Source organism: Malania oleifera, chromosome 5 (assembly GCF_029873635.1).
Source record: "Malania oleifera isolate guangnan ecotype guangnan chromosome 5, ASM2987363v1, whole genome shotgun sequence".
Taxonomy (NCBI): Eukaryota; Viridiplantae; Streptophyta; class Magnoliopsida; order Santalales; family Ximeniaceae; genus Malania; species Malania oleifera.
The window spans coordinates 13,687,749-13,703,337 of NC_080421.1; the positions used below are offsets into that span (position 1 = coordinate 13,687,749).

General features: G+C 37.4%; 1 protein-coding gene across 1 annotated transcript in view; it reads left to right on the forward strand.

The window, feature by feature from the left end:
• The first annotated feature begins 738 nt into the window (after positions 1-738).
• LOC131155850 (uncharacterized) overlaps positions 739-15,589 on the forward strand; it is a 53,553-nt gene continuing 38,702 nt past the window's right edge. Inside the window, 11 exon segments of the mRNA XM_058109296.1 lie at positions 739-1,098; positions 3,324-3,524; positions 3,882-3,979; positions 9,943-9,963; positions 10,030-10,049; positions 10,253-10,321; positions 10,324-10,343; positions 10,481-10,779; positions 11,137-11,191; positions 11,523-11,610; positions 12,455-12,498. Of these exon segments, the coding sequence (XP_057965279.1) occupies positions 925-1,098; positions 3,324-3,524; positions 3,882-3,979; positions 9,943-9,963; positions 10,030-10,049; positions 10,253-10,321; positions 10,324-10,343; positions 10,481-10,779; positions 11,137-11,191; positions 11,523-11,610; positions 12,455-12,498 (1,089 nt within the window). The 5' untranslated portion in view covers positions 739-924.

A 15,589-nucleotide genomic window follows, 5' to 3' on the forward strand; every position in this document is an offset into this window, starting at 1 on the left:
TGTTTTAAGTGTGCTCTATGATCGTAGAATACCCCTAAAATTGAGAGGGAAATTTTATAGGACAACTATAAGACTCGCTATGTTATATGAATCAGAATGTTGGGTAACGAAGAAACATAATATCCAAAAAGTAAAAGTTGTCGAAATGAGAATGATTAGATGAATGAGTGGTATAACATTGAAAGATAAATTAAGGAATGAACATATTTGTGATAAGTTAGGTGTAACTCTTATAGAAGATAAGATAAGAGAGGGACGACTCAAATGGTATGGACACTTGCAACGTAAGCGATATAGTGCACCTGTAAGGAAGAGTGACTTAGTTACTGTGAAGGGTAGTAGAAAGGGTAGGAATAGACTCAAAATAAATTGAAAAGAGATAGTGAGTAATAATTTAATATCCTTGAATCTATCAAAAGAAATGATTCATGATCGCATAAATTGGTGAAAAATGATTTAATAACCCTTCCTAGTGAGACTAAGGTTTGATTTTGTTGTTGTTGTATTAAAATAATTATTTATATTTCATAAAATTAAATATAGAAAAAAATATAATAAAATATAATTTTCTTGCCCTTTTTCTTTCCTTTTTATTTTTCGAAGTAAAATCTTTAATGAAATCGATCTTAAAAAAAGTCCTAAGAGTCTCGGCAGGTACCAGGTAGAAGAAAACGGCGTCGTTTCCATGTTTTGATCGCCTTGTAATTTACGCTGCCTCGCGACTTTATTATCATTCACTGTGGAACTAGATCACGAGCTTCTGTTCATTCCAAGGTCCAACCGACAAATCTTTCCGCCGAGGTCCCAATTTCTGCAACGAAATCAACCTAAAAATCCACTACACGCTGAGCGAATTCAAAGAGGTGGAGGTTAGCATTGAATTTCTCAATCTGAGAAGAGCTCGATCTTCGAGTTTTCTCGGCAATGGAGGAAGAAAAGAAGTCGCTCAAGGAGGAGACACAGGTTGAAGAAGCGGGACCACCGCCACCAGGCCAGAGCGGTGGCGGTGGATGGGGTGGGTGGGGTTTTTCTCCGTTGTCTGTTCTATCGGATCTTCAGAAGGCCGCCACAGTTGCCGCCGAAGAGATCTCTCGCAATGTATGCCTCTCTCTCTCTCTCTCTCTCTCTCTCTCTCTACAGATACTTGTATATGCTACTTGTGTATGTGTATTTACATGTGTCTATAAATGGCATGGGTTCTTGTTGGTTAATTTCGCTTCCTCCTTGAAATTAGGGTTATGGCGGAGTAATTTTAGTATAATTTTATATTGTGAAATGTTTGGCTTTCAAATCTTTTGTATATTTCTTGTGCACTTAATTCTGATACCTGAAAAGGTTCTCGAAGTGTTTGTTTTTATTTTTTCGCACCCTCTTTTTATTCCAACCGGTTTATTAGCAGAAATGAGTCTGATGGGTGAGTGCCTTGAATGGCGGTCGTCGTTGTTATCCATGATGCAAAAACAACAGTTTGTTTGATATAATTGTATTTGGATGCGAAAGGGTAACAATGAGCTGCATTTGATCTAACCCTCTGTATCAAAATGTAAGGTTGCATAGATTAGATTAATTTTTTTATTATTATTATTATTATTATTATTATTATTATTATTATTATTATTTTCATTGGGAATTTACTGACATTTTTTTTTTTTTTTCTGGAAAACTTCCTATTCTTATGTTGTTCAAATCGATGCTTCAATGGTTCCCCACAAGGCAGAATAATCCCATGTAGGGGACTCTGTCAAGGGGATCCCCTAGGCCCTATCACCTTATCATCTTATTATTTGTCAATATTAAGGAAATCTGAGTGCCAAACCAACTTTAAGGGTCTACTATTTGCAGAGGGCAGCACCAAACATATCTCAAATGGTTTCATGCTGTGAAATATTTGAATGAGCATCAACTTTGAAAATTTCAATTGAACTTACAACAGTGTGGGCAACACATTGTTAACTCTGAGACTGCATTTCTGAGAACATTTATGCAAGCCCTATCTCGTTACCAAAGATCAACAGATTAAAAACAAAAATTGCTTATCTGGTGAAGAATAAGGGATTTGCATGGTTGCAGATGGCATCTGTCATGCTAATAATGTTCTCTTTTGGTTGTAGATGTGCTTTTGAGTATCATACTCATTCTCTTCATTTTCCATAGGGCATCAATGTAAATATTTGAGTTGGACTCAGATCAAGTGATAATTTGGCTAGGTGGTTGCCGTATATATTGGCATGTTAAGGATAGTCAACTCATACTCATTGAAACTGCTGTGTCTGGGTTGCACTCCGTACAATACAGAGCTGAAATCTGCTCAAGTGACCATGCCCAAGTGGGGGGTGGTGCAGCCAAGTTAATGGTTTTCTGTAGTTAGAATTTTAGAATTCTTTATATACTCCCATAGTTTCATTTCCAAATTTCTTTGAAAATTTGAATTGAAAGGTTTCCAAAAACTGAGAACTGAAACTCAATCAATGTAATTGGGAATTTGATATTCCTCATTTTGAATAGCCCATATTTACGTTCTGCTAGTTGGAAAATGCTGCATGAATGGCTGTATTTATTTATTTATTTTAAAAATTTTCAGTCACAAGTCACATTTATTTTGTTGTTGGATGGCTCTATTGCATGATATCATGGTGAATTTCTTCTCTCCCTTGAAGGGCCCCATGATTTATTATTATTATTATTATTATTATTATTATTATACGAATCATACGATGGTGTCCGAGACCCTTTGGACACTCGACTAATCTACCGGGATAATGGATCTTGATCCTGAGGTATGATTTCTGATTTATGTGGTTGATTCTTTCTTCTGATTCTGACCACGCATATATCCTGCATTCGTCATTATTGAAGATGGTAAAGTAAATTCCTTACTCATATTGATCCTGAGAACAACAAGCTGAATTACAAAGTAGCTTTTTTAACCATTTATATGACAAATTTTTAGAAAAAACTCTGGACATGCTAGATTGAATTGTTTTGTTGCCCTATGTAGATAAGTGAAAAATATTTTTGGTAGATGAAAATTGAAAATGTATCAGTTATCACTTGCTCAGGGATTAGTGGCATGTCTATCGAACAAGAGTAATCAGTGAATAGCTGGTTGAACGTTGTTGCCTTTTTTTTTTGTGCCTGAATTAGAAAGAGAGCAAATGTATAAGACATAGTTATGGTTTTCTAATGTATTACATTTCTACATTCATTCATTCATTATTATTGTTCAATATGCTAAAATCATTGCAGTCTTGTTCACTATTGCACTTTCCAATGTCTTGGATGTATTCTTTAGAGTTTTCTGAGAATTGCATTGATGGATGCAGGCTGCTGCCGTTGCCAAGTCTGCCGCAACGGGCATTGCAGATGTGCAAAATGTGGTTGAGGACTCAGAGTCTTCTAATGGGGAGGAGGAAGAGGTCGAAGAATCTGTGATTGAAGGGACAAATGAGGATGGGAAGGAAAATCTACGAAAATCTGCTCTTGATAAGTTGGAGAAAGCTAGTGACGATTCATTCCTTGGCCAGGCAAGCCCCAAATCCTCTGTGTGTGTGTGTGTGTGTGGAGATCCAAGAACAAACAAATTCATCCATGAAGGGGTTCATATTAATGCTGAAGACACTATTATTAGGATATTAATTGATGTAAAGTTTTGATTAATTGGTTGTAAAAGAGCTTGAGGATAGTTGTTAGGGGTCATCTTTGGGATAGATGGAATAGTATCCCAACTCTCTGAGTATGCCGTGTTCTCTCCCATTTGCTAAGAGCCTAAGATATATCATGATGCAAGTCAAATTTATGTTACTGCACATCTATATGTATATGTATATTTAAGTCAAAGTCTTTTTTTATTTTTTTTTTGTATTTTTTTTTAATTCATGCAGGGTTTGAAGGTTTTTGATAATTCGGTGGAGAATTTTGCTTCAGGAGCATGGCAGGCAATAGGAAGTGCATGGAAAGGGGGATCTAATTTGGTTCAAAAGTATGTTTGGACTGTGACTTAATTTTTTAATATCTGCTTCATTGATCATTAATTGTACTCAGGAGAAACAATGATCCATTATTTATTTTGAGGGAACTTTTAGTGTTATGATCTGGATTTGTCGTTATTAGAGGAGTGCAATTAGTAGATTCCTTTATTCAGTTTTCTAGGAAGTTAATGAATGTTAATGTTAGAGTTCAGTGCTGCAGGGTGTGTATTTTAATACTATGCACCTGAATTTGGCAGTTTCTAGTGAAAACTTGACTTCAGTAGTATGGGTATTAACAGAATGGTTCAAATTGTCCTCTCTTTTGAGAAGGTCTTTCATTATATAGGCAAGACTGCCAGTTATACAAGGAAACTTAAATCTGTACATGCTAAGTACACAAAGTGATCTTAGGAAGCTATATTTTGTAAGCCAGCTAATTTACATAGAGTGATTTTAGGAAGCTATACATGGTAAGCTAAATCTCCTCTCCTATTTATGAAAGTATGTACAGCCTAGATTAATAGCTATTAACAAGGCATAATTTATGGCCTTCTATTGACATCCCCCCTCAAATTGATGTGGGTTATCTATAAGCATCAATTTATTTGTAAGAAAATTATGCCGTAGCTGTGTGAGAGCCTTGCTGTGTGAGAGCCTTGGTGAAAATATCTGCTCCTTGAAGATTGCTCGACACATGAGGAAGAGAGATAGTCTGAGTTTCAAACGCCTCACGGATGAAGTGGCAATCAACCTCGATATGTTTAGTGCGTTCATGGAAGATGGGATTGGCTGAAATGTGAATGGCACTAGTATTATCTGCATGAAGAGAAGTAGGACCACTTGGAGAGAAGCCAAGTTCAGCCAATAGCCCTCGGAGTCAATGTATCTCAGCGCAAGCTTGGGACAGGGCCCTATATTTAGACTCAGTAGAGGACTTACAAACACGGTCCTGTTTCTTGCTTTTCCAAGAAATAAGAGCTGGACCAAGAAACATGCACCAAACCATGGTAGAACGTCAAGTGTCACTACACCCGACATAATTAGCATCACTATATGCTACAAGTCAAGTGAAGTACCAGCAGGATAGAAAAGTCCCCGCAAAGCTGTGCCATGGACATAGCGAATGATTCGTCGAACTGCAGCCATATGAAGGTGTCGAGGAGAAGCCATGAACTGACTAACCTGTTGGACTGCATAAGAAATATCAGGTCTGGTAATTGTAAGATAGACCAAGCTGCCAACCAGCGTACGATAGGCTACAGGGTCTGATAACAAGTCACCTTCTTCTTTGCACAGCTTGAGATTAAGTTCCATGGGAGTATCAAGAGGGGTAGAGTCCTGGTGACCAGCAGCAGCCACCAAATCCTGGGCATACTTGTGCTGTGACAGAAAAATACAATGTGAACCAGCAGTAATTTCTAGACCAAGAAAATACACAAGAGATCCCCCAGATCCTTCATGTGAAAAGAATCCTGTAAATACTGCTTTAATTGAGAGATCAGAACTGAATCAGTACCTGTGATGATTATGTCGTCAACATACACCAAGAGAATGACAACACCAATCTCAGTTTTACGAAGAAACAAAGATGAATCATACTTGCTTTTGAGAAAAGCAAACTTGAGTAGGGTAGAAGTAAATTTCTCATACCATGTACGAGGGGCCTGTTTGAGACCATACAAGGAGCGACGCAACTTGCACAATGCCGAAGTAGGGGTGAAATGGTGCAAACCCCAATTTTGAGAAGCGGTAATAGCCAAAATTGTGCTGATGGTGGTCATTTTGGCCATTGGAGCAAAAGTTTCCTCGTAATTTACTCCATATTCTTGATTATTTCCAAGAGCTACTAAGCGGGCTTTATACCTGTCCAAACTACCATTAGACTTAACCTTAATGGAATAGACCCACTTACATCCAAGTGGAGTCACACCTGTAGGACAGCCCACCACTTCCCAACTCTTATTAGCCTCAAGAGCACATAGTTCCTCCTGCATGACCTGCTGCCAGCATTTCTCTTTGATTGCCTGTGAGTAACTAGTAGGAATAGCAATGGAAGAGAGAGTGGCAGACAGTGCAGTAGTAGTAGTACGTGCCATACATGGCAGGAATCCATAACGGTCAGGACTCAGGAGGACCAGATACTCTAGAGGGCGCAAAGGAGCAGATGGCGAGACAGGAGCAGAAGGGGGGCAGCACTGGAGGTCTCCTCTGGTATACCATGCCTGGCTGGAACCTTTCAACATGAGTACTAGGAGCACTCAAAGTGTCATCAAAAGAAGGTAAGAAAGCAACGGAAGACTCCAGTGAGGAAGACATAGGAAAGAACCATTGATTTTCAAAAAAGAGCACATTCCTTGAAACACAAATCTGATTAGAGTTTGGATCATGCATAAATAACCCTTTTGTGTGACACTATATTCCAACAAGGCACAACGGATGGATTGGGCAGAAAGCTTCTTTCTGTCCGGTGGGGGAAGATGCATAAAGCATACACACCCAAAAATGTGGAAAAAGATTGTGTCATAAAGAAGTATTGTGATGATTTTTTTTTAAAAGCACTGGAAAATATGGAGACTCGAAAAATCCAACAAAACTTGGGAGGAAGGAGTCTATTTTATAGAAAGGTTGCTTGTGTGGTAAGGTGCTTCTAGCCAAAACGTTAGGGAGGGAACCCCAAAAGGCCTCAATTAGGCATTGGTCCGGTCAACATTCTAAAAGGATAGGCGATTCTTCGTTCTAGCTGCTACTCCATTTTGTTGGTGGAGTTATATGGACAAGAAATAGTTTGTGACGAGATAAGACCTTAGAATTGCAAGATAACGCACTGGAACTCATGCCACCATATACCCCAACCGAAAGTCGGACTCTGAAGAATTTCACAGCAGCTGCAAATTGAAGTGGTCAACAAGAAGCTAAGAATAGTTAGGAACATATGGAAAACTTCTGAGGGTTGCGCAAGAAATACACCCATGTATATCTGCTGTATTTGTAGTCATAGATATAATTGATATTGTCAACATATGAGCTAAGACTAAGATAGTTGTGAACATATGGAAAAAACTTTCGCTGATTTGTCCGCAAAGAAATACACCTCATGGATATCACGCGGAGTCAATCGATATAAAAGGTCACTAAAACTATTCATATTGGTGCGAGGAAAATAATAGGACAATATCCCCAGACATCACTATGAATGATTGATCAAAAACTGTGGGTGGCGTCTACTTCCTTCAGAGGAGGGGAAAAAGGGAAAGTCACGCCTTTTTGCCTGTGCACCAAGATTTTAGCAGTGTGCACAAGTCAGGAAACATAGTTGCCACACTAAGGAAATGCTACTATCATTATTCAACCACATAGACCGGATTTCAACAAATAAGGTAGGAACCCTGGAATTAGGAAATAGTCCAAAGAGAGCTTATGCCAGAATTCATTTGACACTCTAGACTTATTACAAAGTAAAGATAGTACAGAGAAGAAGGTAAGCTATCGTGGAAGGAGTAAGGAGGTAGGAGAACAGGGAGCGTCCAATGCTTAGTCACCTTCGCTAAAAACTGCCCCGGACATTTGATCATGCACAGCAACAACACCATGCAGTAAAATGTACTCATATTTTGGTCCACAAGCTGGTGCACGAGAAAACTAAATAGAAACATCCTTAAGGAAGAGAACATACATCACCAACTGACACAATGGGTAGAGCATACCATTGGTTTGAATATATGAAGAGTCACAAATTCTCTGACAATTACTTAAACCATGGAGAGAATTAATCATTTGTTAGAAGCACCCGAAGATCTCAGACAAAGAGGGAGAAAAGATCCGTAACTTGAAGACCAATGCTGAAAAGCACGACATCATTGCTGCAATGTTTTAGAGTTAGAAAAGGAAATGCTGGAGGGGCTGTAAAAGCAACAGCGGACCAACAAAGTCAGTTTCAGCAGTAGCAGCAGAGGCATAGCGCGCAGCATCCAACAGTATCCCCTAGTAACAACAGACATGAGAGAGACTTGTTGGAGTGTGAAGGACGAATAGCAACAGTCATAATAAATGTGCCCTGGCGCTTGCAGTAATACAACATTTCTGACAGTGGGGCAACATGGCCATATTTCTTGCAACTTATAGCACTGTGTGGTGCTCATTCGGACACTTCCCTGCCATGAGCAAGATAGGCAACTGAGACGGCCAATTAGAAGAAAAATGAGACGCTCCATAATAATTCCGAGTAGGAGGTGTCTGTTCCCACGCACAAGGAGTCTCCAAAAATAGGCCTCCAAAGTCAGAACAGGATCTCAATTTACTAGAGAGGCACGAATTGATTCAAAGTTGGGCCTCACATTTAATAGCAAATTGGTTTAGTTGGTGGATTTTGGTACACGTGATTGTACTGTCGCCCAATCCTGCCGCCAAACCTTCGCTACCAGTAGAGAGACCGAGCATGGACTCTGTATGGTATACAGGTTCTGAATTAATCATTAACACCAAATCAGTCCAGCATAAACCGAGAGTAGCTCGTCTTGAAACTGATGGTATCCCCGGTCCTTGAGTATAGGTAAGGCATATGGCACAAATCACGCTGGAAGCACCTAGCATGGTATGTACCTTGTGGAAGACTGTTGAGATATTCCACATAGCCTTTGCAGACCTTTATGGAATGGACGCAGAAGATTTGAATGATAATCAGTATTGGCTCACAGAACCAAGGGGGGGAAATCCAGGAAATGATTTGAGTATCACTTCGGCACCTATCAGAATGCCTTGTCGGGCCACAGACTTGTGGCAGTAGATCCCCCTTTGCTGCTGCCATCTATATGTTCCCCACAGTCTTTACCCACTTTGATGAAAAGTGCCATTGAATTAGAGAAAACTCCCAAGCAGCATAATTTGCCACGTGTCAATCTGGAAACAACATATCGGACTCTCATCGTACTGAGGCATGAAAGGAACATGCGAGCAAGCAACATAGGGACCTGAAAGATGAATCTTATGATGGATTGATAGCTCTGAACACATCACCAGCATGGTTCCGAAGTTGTGCCTTGTTGAGAAAAAAGGTCTTTCTCTCTATAGCACAGGAATGCTAGTTATACAAGGAAACTTAAATCGGGTGCATAGAAGTCATTACACAATGAATGTATCTTAGGAAGCGAATATGGTATAGCCACAAGAGCTAATTCCATAAGAAGTATTTCAGGAAATGCTATACAGGCTAAGCTAATCTCCTCTCCCTATTTTATTGAAAAAGCTAATATCAGCCTAGATTAATAGCTATTAACAAGGCATAATTTCTGGCCTTCTATTGACAGGTATATGATTTTTGAATTGGTTTTTTTTTTTTTTTTTTAAATCAATGTAGTTGAAAAGGTATTTTTATTCTAAAAATAGAAAGATAGTGGTTCTTAGGTCAATACCTTGGGTTTAGAAGATGGTCATGGGCTTTTCTGTATATTCCTTGCAGACCTGCCTGCATTAAATCTCTTCAGCAAATTGTGAAACTGGGATCATTAGATCCTAAGAGGAGGTACATAGCAATAGTGATAGGACTCATGCAGTATGGATGTACCTGTCCAGTCTGTCCTGCATATTTTTTAGTTGCTAATTTGGGCTGTGCATCTTGCTACATCATTTAAGTTATGTTTTCTTTTTTCTCCTCTTGTTTTAGTCTTTCTCAATGCAGTACATTGCCTATTCATTTGAACTGCTGTTAGAAAGATAATTTTGCATGCCCCACATGCATCTATGTTTCTTATAGGTGGCCAGGGACCGAACCGAGATTCCATGATTCTGCGGAAAAATTGCGCCGCATGTAGGTTTCATTCTGTTTTGTGATCCAGCACTGATTAAATATATCGGCATAAATGACTATGGTATCAGTGTTGTTTTGCGTGCCAAAGATTAATTGTTTTGAACGGGTTAAGTTTACCTCTCCCCCAGCCAAATTCCCAGTCAAATTAGTTTGGCTTTTTTTGTTCCCCAGGCTCGAGCATTCTGCCGCGCAGTAATCTCTGCAAGAAGAATCTGATTCAGAATTGGTTAGTATACTTGAGCTAACGGCTTGGTTCAGTTGCACAGTACGATTCGGAAGTTAGCTTTTGAGAATTAATACTGCTTAATTTTTCAGATTGACTTATGTCTTGCCATTCTCCTGCAAGACAGGGAAACGGCTTTTTTAAGCAAAAGGGATGCGAAGTGTTGAAACTGCTGCGGAAAGGGGGAGGACTATGGATGCCATACCTCGATCAACGAGGACGGTTATTGGAAGTTGATGAAGAATCCCAAATAAGCAGAACAAGAATCCGATTTTACATGGGAGCACATTGTATTGAAGATCCATGTGACATTTGATCGTTTGCTTTACATTATGGAGGCCCAGAACAGATGAAGTGGTGTATTGACTCGTGGTAGCTTTATTATCTGTACAAAACTTAAATTTTCTTTAGTAGTGTGGAATCGAGGCAAATATTGACAGTTGTTGCTAACATTGATGTGATCTACCCGTTACAACTTTTAATCACTGTCAGGAACTTGAGGCATTGTCCAACCACTATGCTCTTCTATATAATCGAAGAAAAGCAAAAGTATCACATGAGCAGAAGTCCGCTTACGATGGAAGGCTTAGACAAATCCAGCACATTTCAGCTGAGACTGAAAGGCTATGGACGGTAGAGTGGAACGCAAGACGGGGAAAAAAAACTAGAGAACTATATTTGCTGAGTGGAAGGAAGTCCGAGTGACCCGACCATAAGGATTGTGCGAGGACATTAACATGATTACGTATAGTGTTTTCCGACAAGGCAGCTGACTTGGCTGCAGGGTAATGTTGCTGAGTACAATCCAATAATTCTTTCTCAGTTAAATAAGTTTTCACTTAGCCAACATGCACTTTTTGCAAAACTGCATGTGGCTGTCCATGCAGTAATCTGATTCTTCAGAGACCGATGTCAGTATCAAGTTTTCTATCTATCCTCTTTCTTTTTTATCATCATAGCTGAAATTTTCATGCTGGATAATTAACATTTGTTGATTGAATTTGGATTTTAGATATATCTGTTCCTCTATTTGCTTCGTTCTATAAACCACGGAATGTCATCCAAAGCCCGGAATCCATTAAAGATGTAGATAGGTCCAACACACAAATCTGCTGTACTAATGTTTTTCTGACATTTTGCAGGTTCACGAATGCCCTGACAGGCCTAGCTGCGAATGACATAATTCAAAGGACGTTCGTGGGGAGATGAGTCCCATCATTATCAGACGTGTGTGCGGTTCACGTACTGAAGACAATAATTTGACCACTTTTTAAGCAACACAGTGGGTATTGTACCTATATATGTTATCTTGGCATGGGTTCTATTACTGACAATGTCTTTCATACCTGAACATAATAACTGTGTGTAGCAGGAGACCTTTCAGAAAATGTGTGTTGTATTGCGGTTTCTCTACAAGGTTCGCAATTCTTGGACGTCGCTCCTTCTTATAGCAGCAGCAACGTGCAGGTGACCGAGAAAAAAAGACTTCTGATGCACGGAAAACAGTAACACATGACTGGCGCCTGAGGATTCAGTTGAAAAAGCTAAGATAGTTAGAACAAAGGCACAGTCGATGACCGTAAATGTGGAGGCAGTCTCCAACAGTTTTATTACAGGTGTGTTGTACTGCATTCTGGTCTTTTTGGTTGTAACTTGACGATAACTTGATGGTTTTGTACTAATTTAATGTATGCTGTATTAAAAAATATATTCACTCTGCCCCCTCCCCCCCCTATTCACTACATTAGGGGAGTTTGTAACGTGCATTGACAACACATTGAGTTCGCTTTAGAAGGATCATGAATCGCTAATATTACGAAATAATTTAAACCCAACATAAGATTAAAGTCCTGTTGCGTCAATTGAGTAAATTGCGGGAGCGGAAATATGAAACTTTTCATGCACACAAGTTAGCTGATTATAAATTTATACAATTCAGGATGATCAGAGATTGGAGGCTAAACATTTGGTGGTTGGTAGCAAAAGTGAAAAAATAGAAAAACCAGTATCAATAAACATGAAGAGTTTTGATGGGAAAATAAGAGTACATATGTTCAAGGTGCCTTCTTTGTGTTTGGAGAGTACGTTTTCCGTTGTTTAATGTAATTGTATTCGATTGATTAAGAGGATATGTGCTATAACATATGGTATTTAGGAATGGTGAAATGACAGCAATATTGCAACTACAAGTTTGGAAGAGTGTGCAAATCAGAGCTACTATTCTACAATTTGGAATAGTTAAACTGTGTGTTTTTTTTTTTATTTGGCTAGGGGAGAGGAGAGGGTGGTGTTGGGGTGGGGACTGGATATTTACAGCATATACAAGCCAATGTTCACCGTTTTTAGCTGTTGATTTTCTTCTATTTAATTTTTTTTAAAGTGTGCATGTGTGCAAGTGCGCACTGCGCACAAGAACATGATTAAGCAGAGAATGAGCCTGAATCTCAATCCTTGGCCCAGGCATATCTGATGTAGCTGAAGCATTTCAAGCAGCAATAAAGGGAGCCACTGCAGAGTCTCATGAAGTGCTTCCCCAAACCTCAATCCAAGAAAAAGCCAAAGCTTTCTCTGAACAGCTATGTATGATAAAAACACCAGCGATGCGCAAAATAGGATGGCCTCCTATACTTATCTTTGTAGTTCTTTGACCTCCATGTGCCTGCAGCTGAAATGGTCACGTCTACAATCGACATTAATCTAGGTTAGAAATGTTATCATATTAGTTTCATGGTAAATAAACTGTTTTTGAGGGTGGGTTCGTTGGAAATGGGAAGGCCACGATGTGCTTGCACTGAATCCTTTCCTCCAATTAAGATTCAATATGCTAAATAATTGGAATGGTGTGAAAAAACATGAAATGTTATGAAGAGAAGAGTGGTGGGAACTTGGAAAGAAACAATTCCGTCGGGTTCTAAGCTGCCTATCAGTTAGAAAGTGAGAGGGTTTCTCTTTGTTCATAATTTTTTTTATCTGAGCTTGAACTAGACGAGAGGGTTCGTTGGATTCAAACGTGAATGCAATATGGACATCAGAAATGTGGGGAACAGCCTTCATCAGTGGGAAATGGACAATTTTGTTATTACTGCTGGGGAATGAGAATTGTTTATGTTAGGGTAGGTGGTTTGATTTCCCTCCAAGTCTCTTGGTTATAATCTTCGATTTGATCTAACTTTGAACTTTTTTAGTCATCTTTGAGCATGAAGTTTTGAACCTTTAATGGCACTTTTATGAGGAAATTAACAATAGGATCCTAATTTTTGTACTCATCAGTTGTATGGTGTATTTTGATTTCAAATACGATGAAAACGATATTGTAGAAATGAAAATGGAGCTTTAGAAATCAAATGCAATGAAACTTTTAAGAACTTGCGTGATTTACTGGAACCTTTTCTCCTCAATCTGATCTTTACGATTTTTTTAGGGGCTCAAAAGACATGGGCGTGCATTGGAAAAAATCTTAATTATATTTACGTTTTTAATTTATGAGGTTTTTCATGGGGCATATGGTGAAGTCTAGTAGGCTAAAGTGAAAAATACCCCAAGAGACAGCTGAAAATTTTACATTTGAGTTCTATTTGAAGCCCATAGGGGAAATACATGTCAAAGGCTTGCACAATAAAGAAACATTGTAGAAAGAGTATTATAGGAGTGGACCAAGTAGGACTAAGGGGAAAACGATTAATAGGTGACGAGTATAAGCGGGCAAGTGAGATATTTCATTTGATTCCAAAGATCAAAGCCATTATAGCTTGAGGGCCATTATTATGTATCACTTGATTGGAATTTTACAAAAAATTCACACACTAAGTTTCACATCGACTATCTGCCTATAAACATTATAATCAAAAATGAGAAATTATAACAATCCAAAAATTAAAATTGCGAAACTTCAAGAAACATTGTCTCAACGTCCACAATAGTAATAAGAATTAGACTCAACATTAAAAAGAAAAGTATGTGATTTATACCAGATAATGTTAAGACCCCATTCTAATTTCATGGCAATCAAGTGAAAAAAAATTAATGGTCTATTTAGTTATGGAAAATATTTTTAATTTTTATTTTTAGTTTTAAAAAATATTTAAAAAATAGCTAATCTTTCATTTTTTAGAAATTTTTTCTAAAGTAAATTAACAGTATAAAAAATTTGACACTATTTTCTTGTAGAAATAGTTTTATTTTTATTTTTTTTTATTTTTTAAATAATTAAAAATGACGTTCTTTATTTTTAAAAATTCATATAGAAAAGGTAACAAATAATTTTTACTGTTTTTAAGATTTCTAACTCTTGTTTTGTTAATTAAGACTTGAGAGCATGCACTCATATATTAAATTTTGATTTGTGAATTCAAATCCAAAATTAGTGATCAAATATATTAATAAAACAATGTATTATAATATGACAATTTATATATAATATATATTACATAAATTTTAAAAATAATATTAATATTATGATATTATTATTAATATTTTTATTATAAATAATAATTTATAGAAAGAATTTATTTCTTGATTTATTACGTAGAAGAATTTATTACGCAGAAGATTTATTTCCCGATTTATCATTTTTTTAAAAAATATATTAAAATAATTTATTTCCCTATTTATTACGCAGAAAAATTTATTTCCTGATTTATCATTTAAAAAAAAAATATATATTAAATAATATCTTTTTTGGGAAAATAATTCCCGAAATGACATGTGACAAATCTCGCTACTCCAAGAAGCGAGATTACGTCAGGGTTATTCTGGGAATTATTTTCCCAAGAAACGTATTATTTAATATATATTTTTAAAAAAAGATAATTTGGGAAAAAAACTCTTACTTTTTGATATTAGAATCATATTGAAAATAATGTCATTTGTGAAGTTTACACAGTAGCGTGGCCATTTTGATAAGAGAAGAGATTAGATGAAACTAATAAGTTGGAACAGAGAAGAGATTAGATGAAACCAATAAGTTGAAACAAGATATAAATGATGACTTGATATATATTGGTGAAAACTAGTTTGATTCAAACGTTAAGCCATTAGATCTTGAGCATATCCATGTTTATAAGTTAACTAACAAAATGGAAAATTTCAAAAAAAATCCTCCTCACTTGAGTTTCAATCAGCCCACTTGAATATATAAAAGTCATTCTTGAATACTTAACTTTTGTTTGCCAGCATGGAATTTTGGCCTGTTAAAAATCTACTTACGAGTTTGTCCCACAATAAAAAATAGAGTCAAAAGATGAGTACTTATAGACATGATTGACCTCAAGATTAATAGGTTTAAAAACTTTTGAGTCAAGTTAGTGCTCATTCAGGTGTATCAAGCCCCCATCAAGATGATGATTCATAACTTCGGACAAGTGATGTGTTCATGCATGTAGACAAATGAAAGAGGAGCAATGATAAGTAGACTCATATGCTTTTGTGCCCTTTCCCATGATCGAGTAGTGACTCCTAATTGGTTTCATGATCAGTAGTTAACTTCCATTGAAGGGAGAGTTATTGGAACTCAGAAGTTAGGGTGAAGGGGAGATCCTTAAAAAATCCACTTGTGCGTTGTCCCACATGAGAAAAATAGAATAAAAGGAGAAGTGT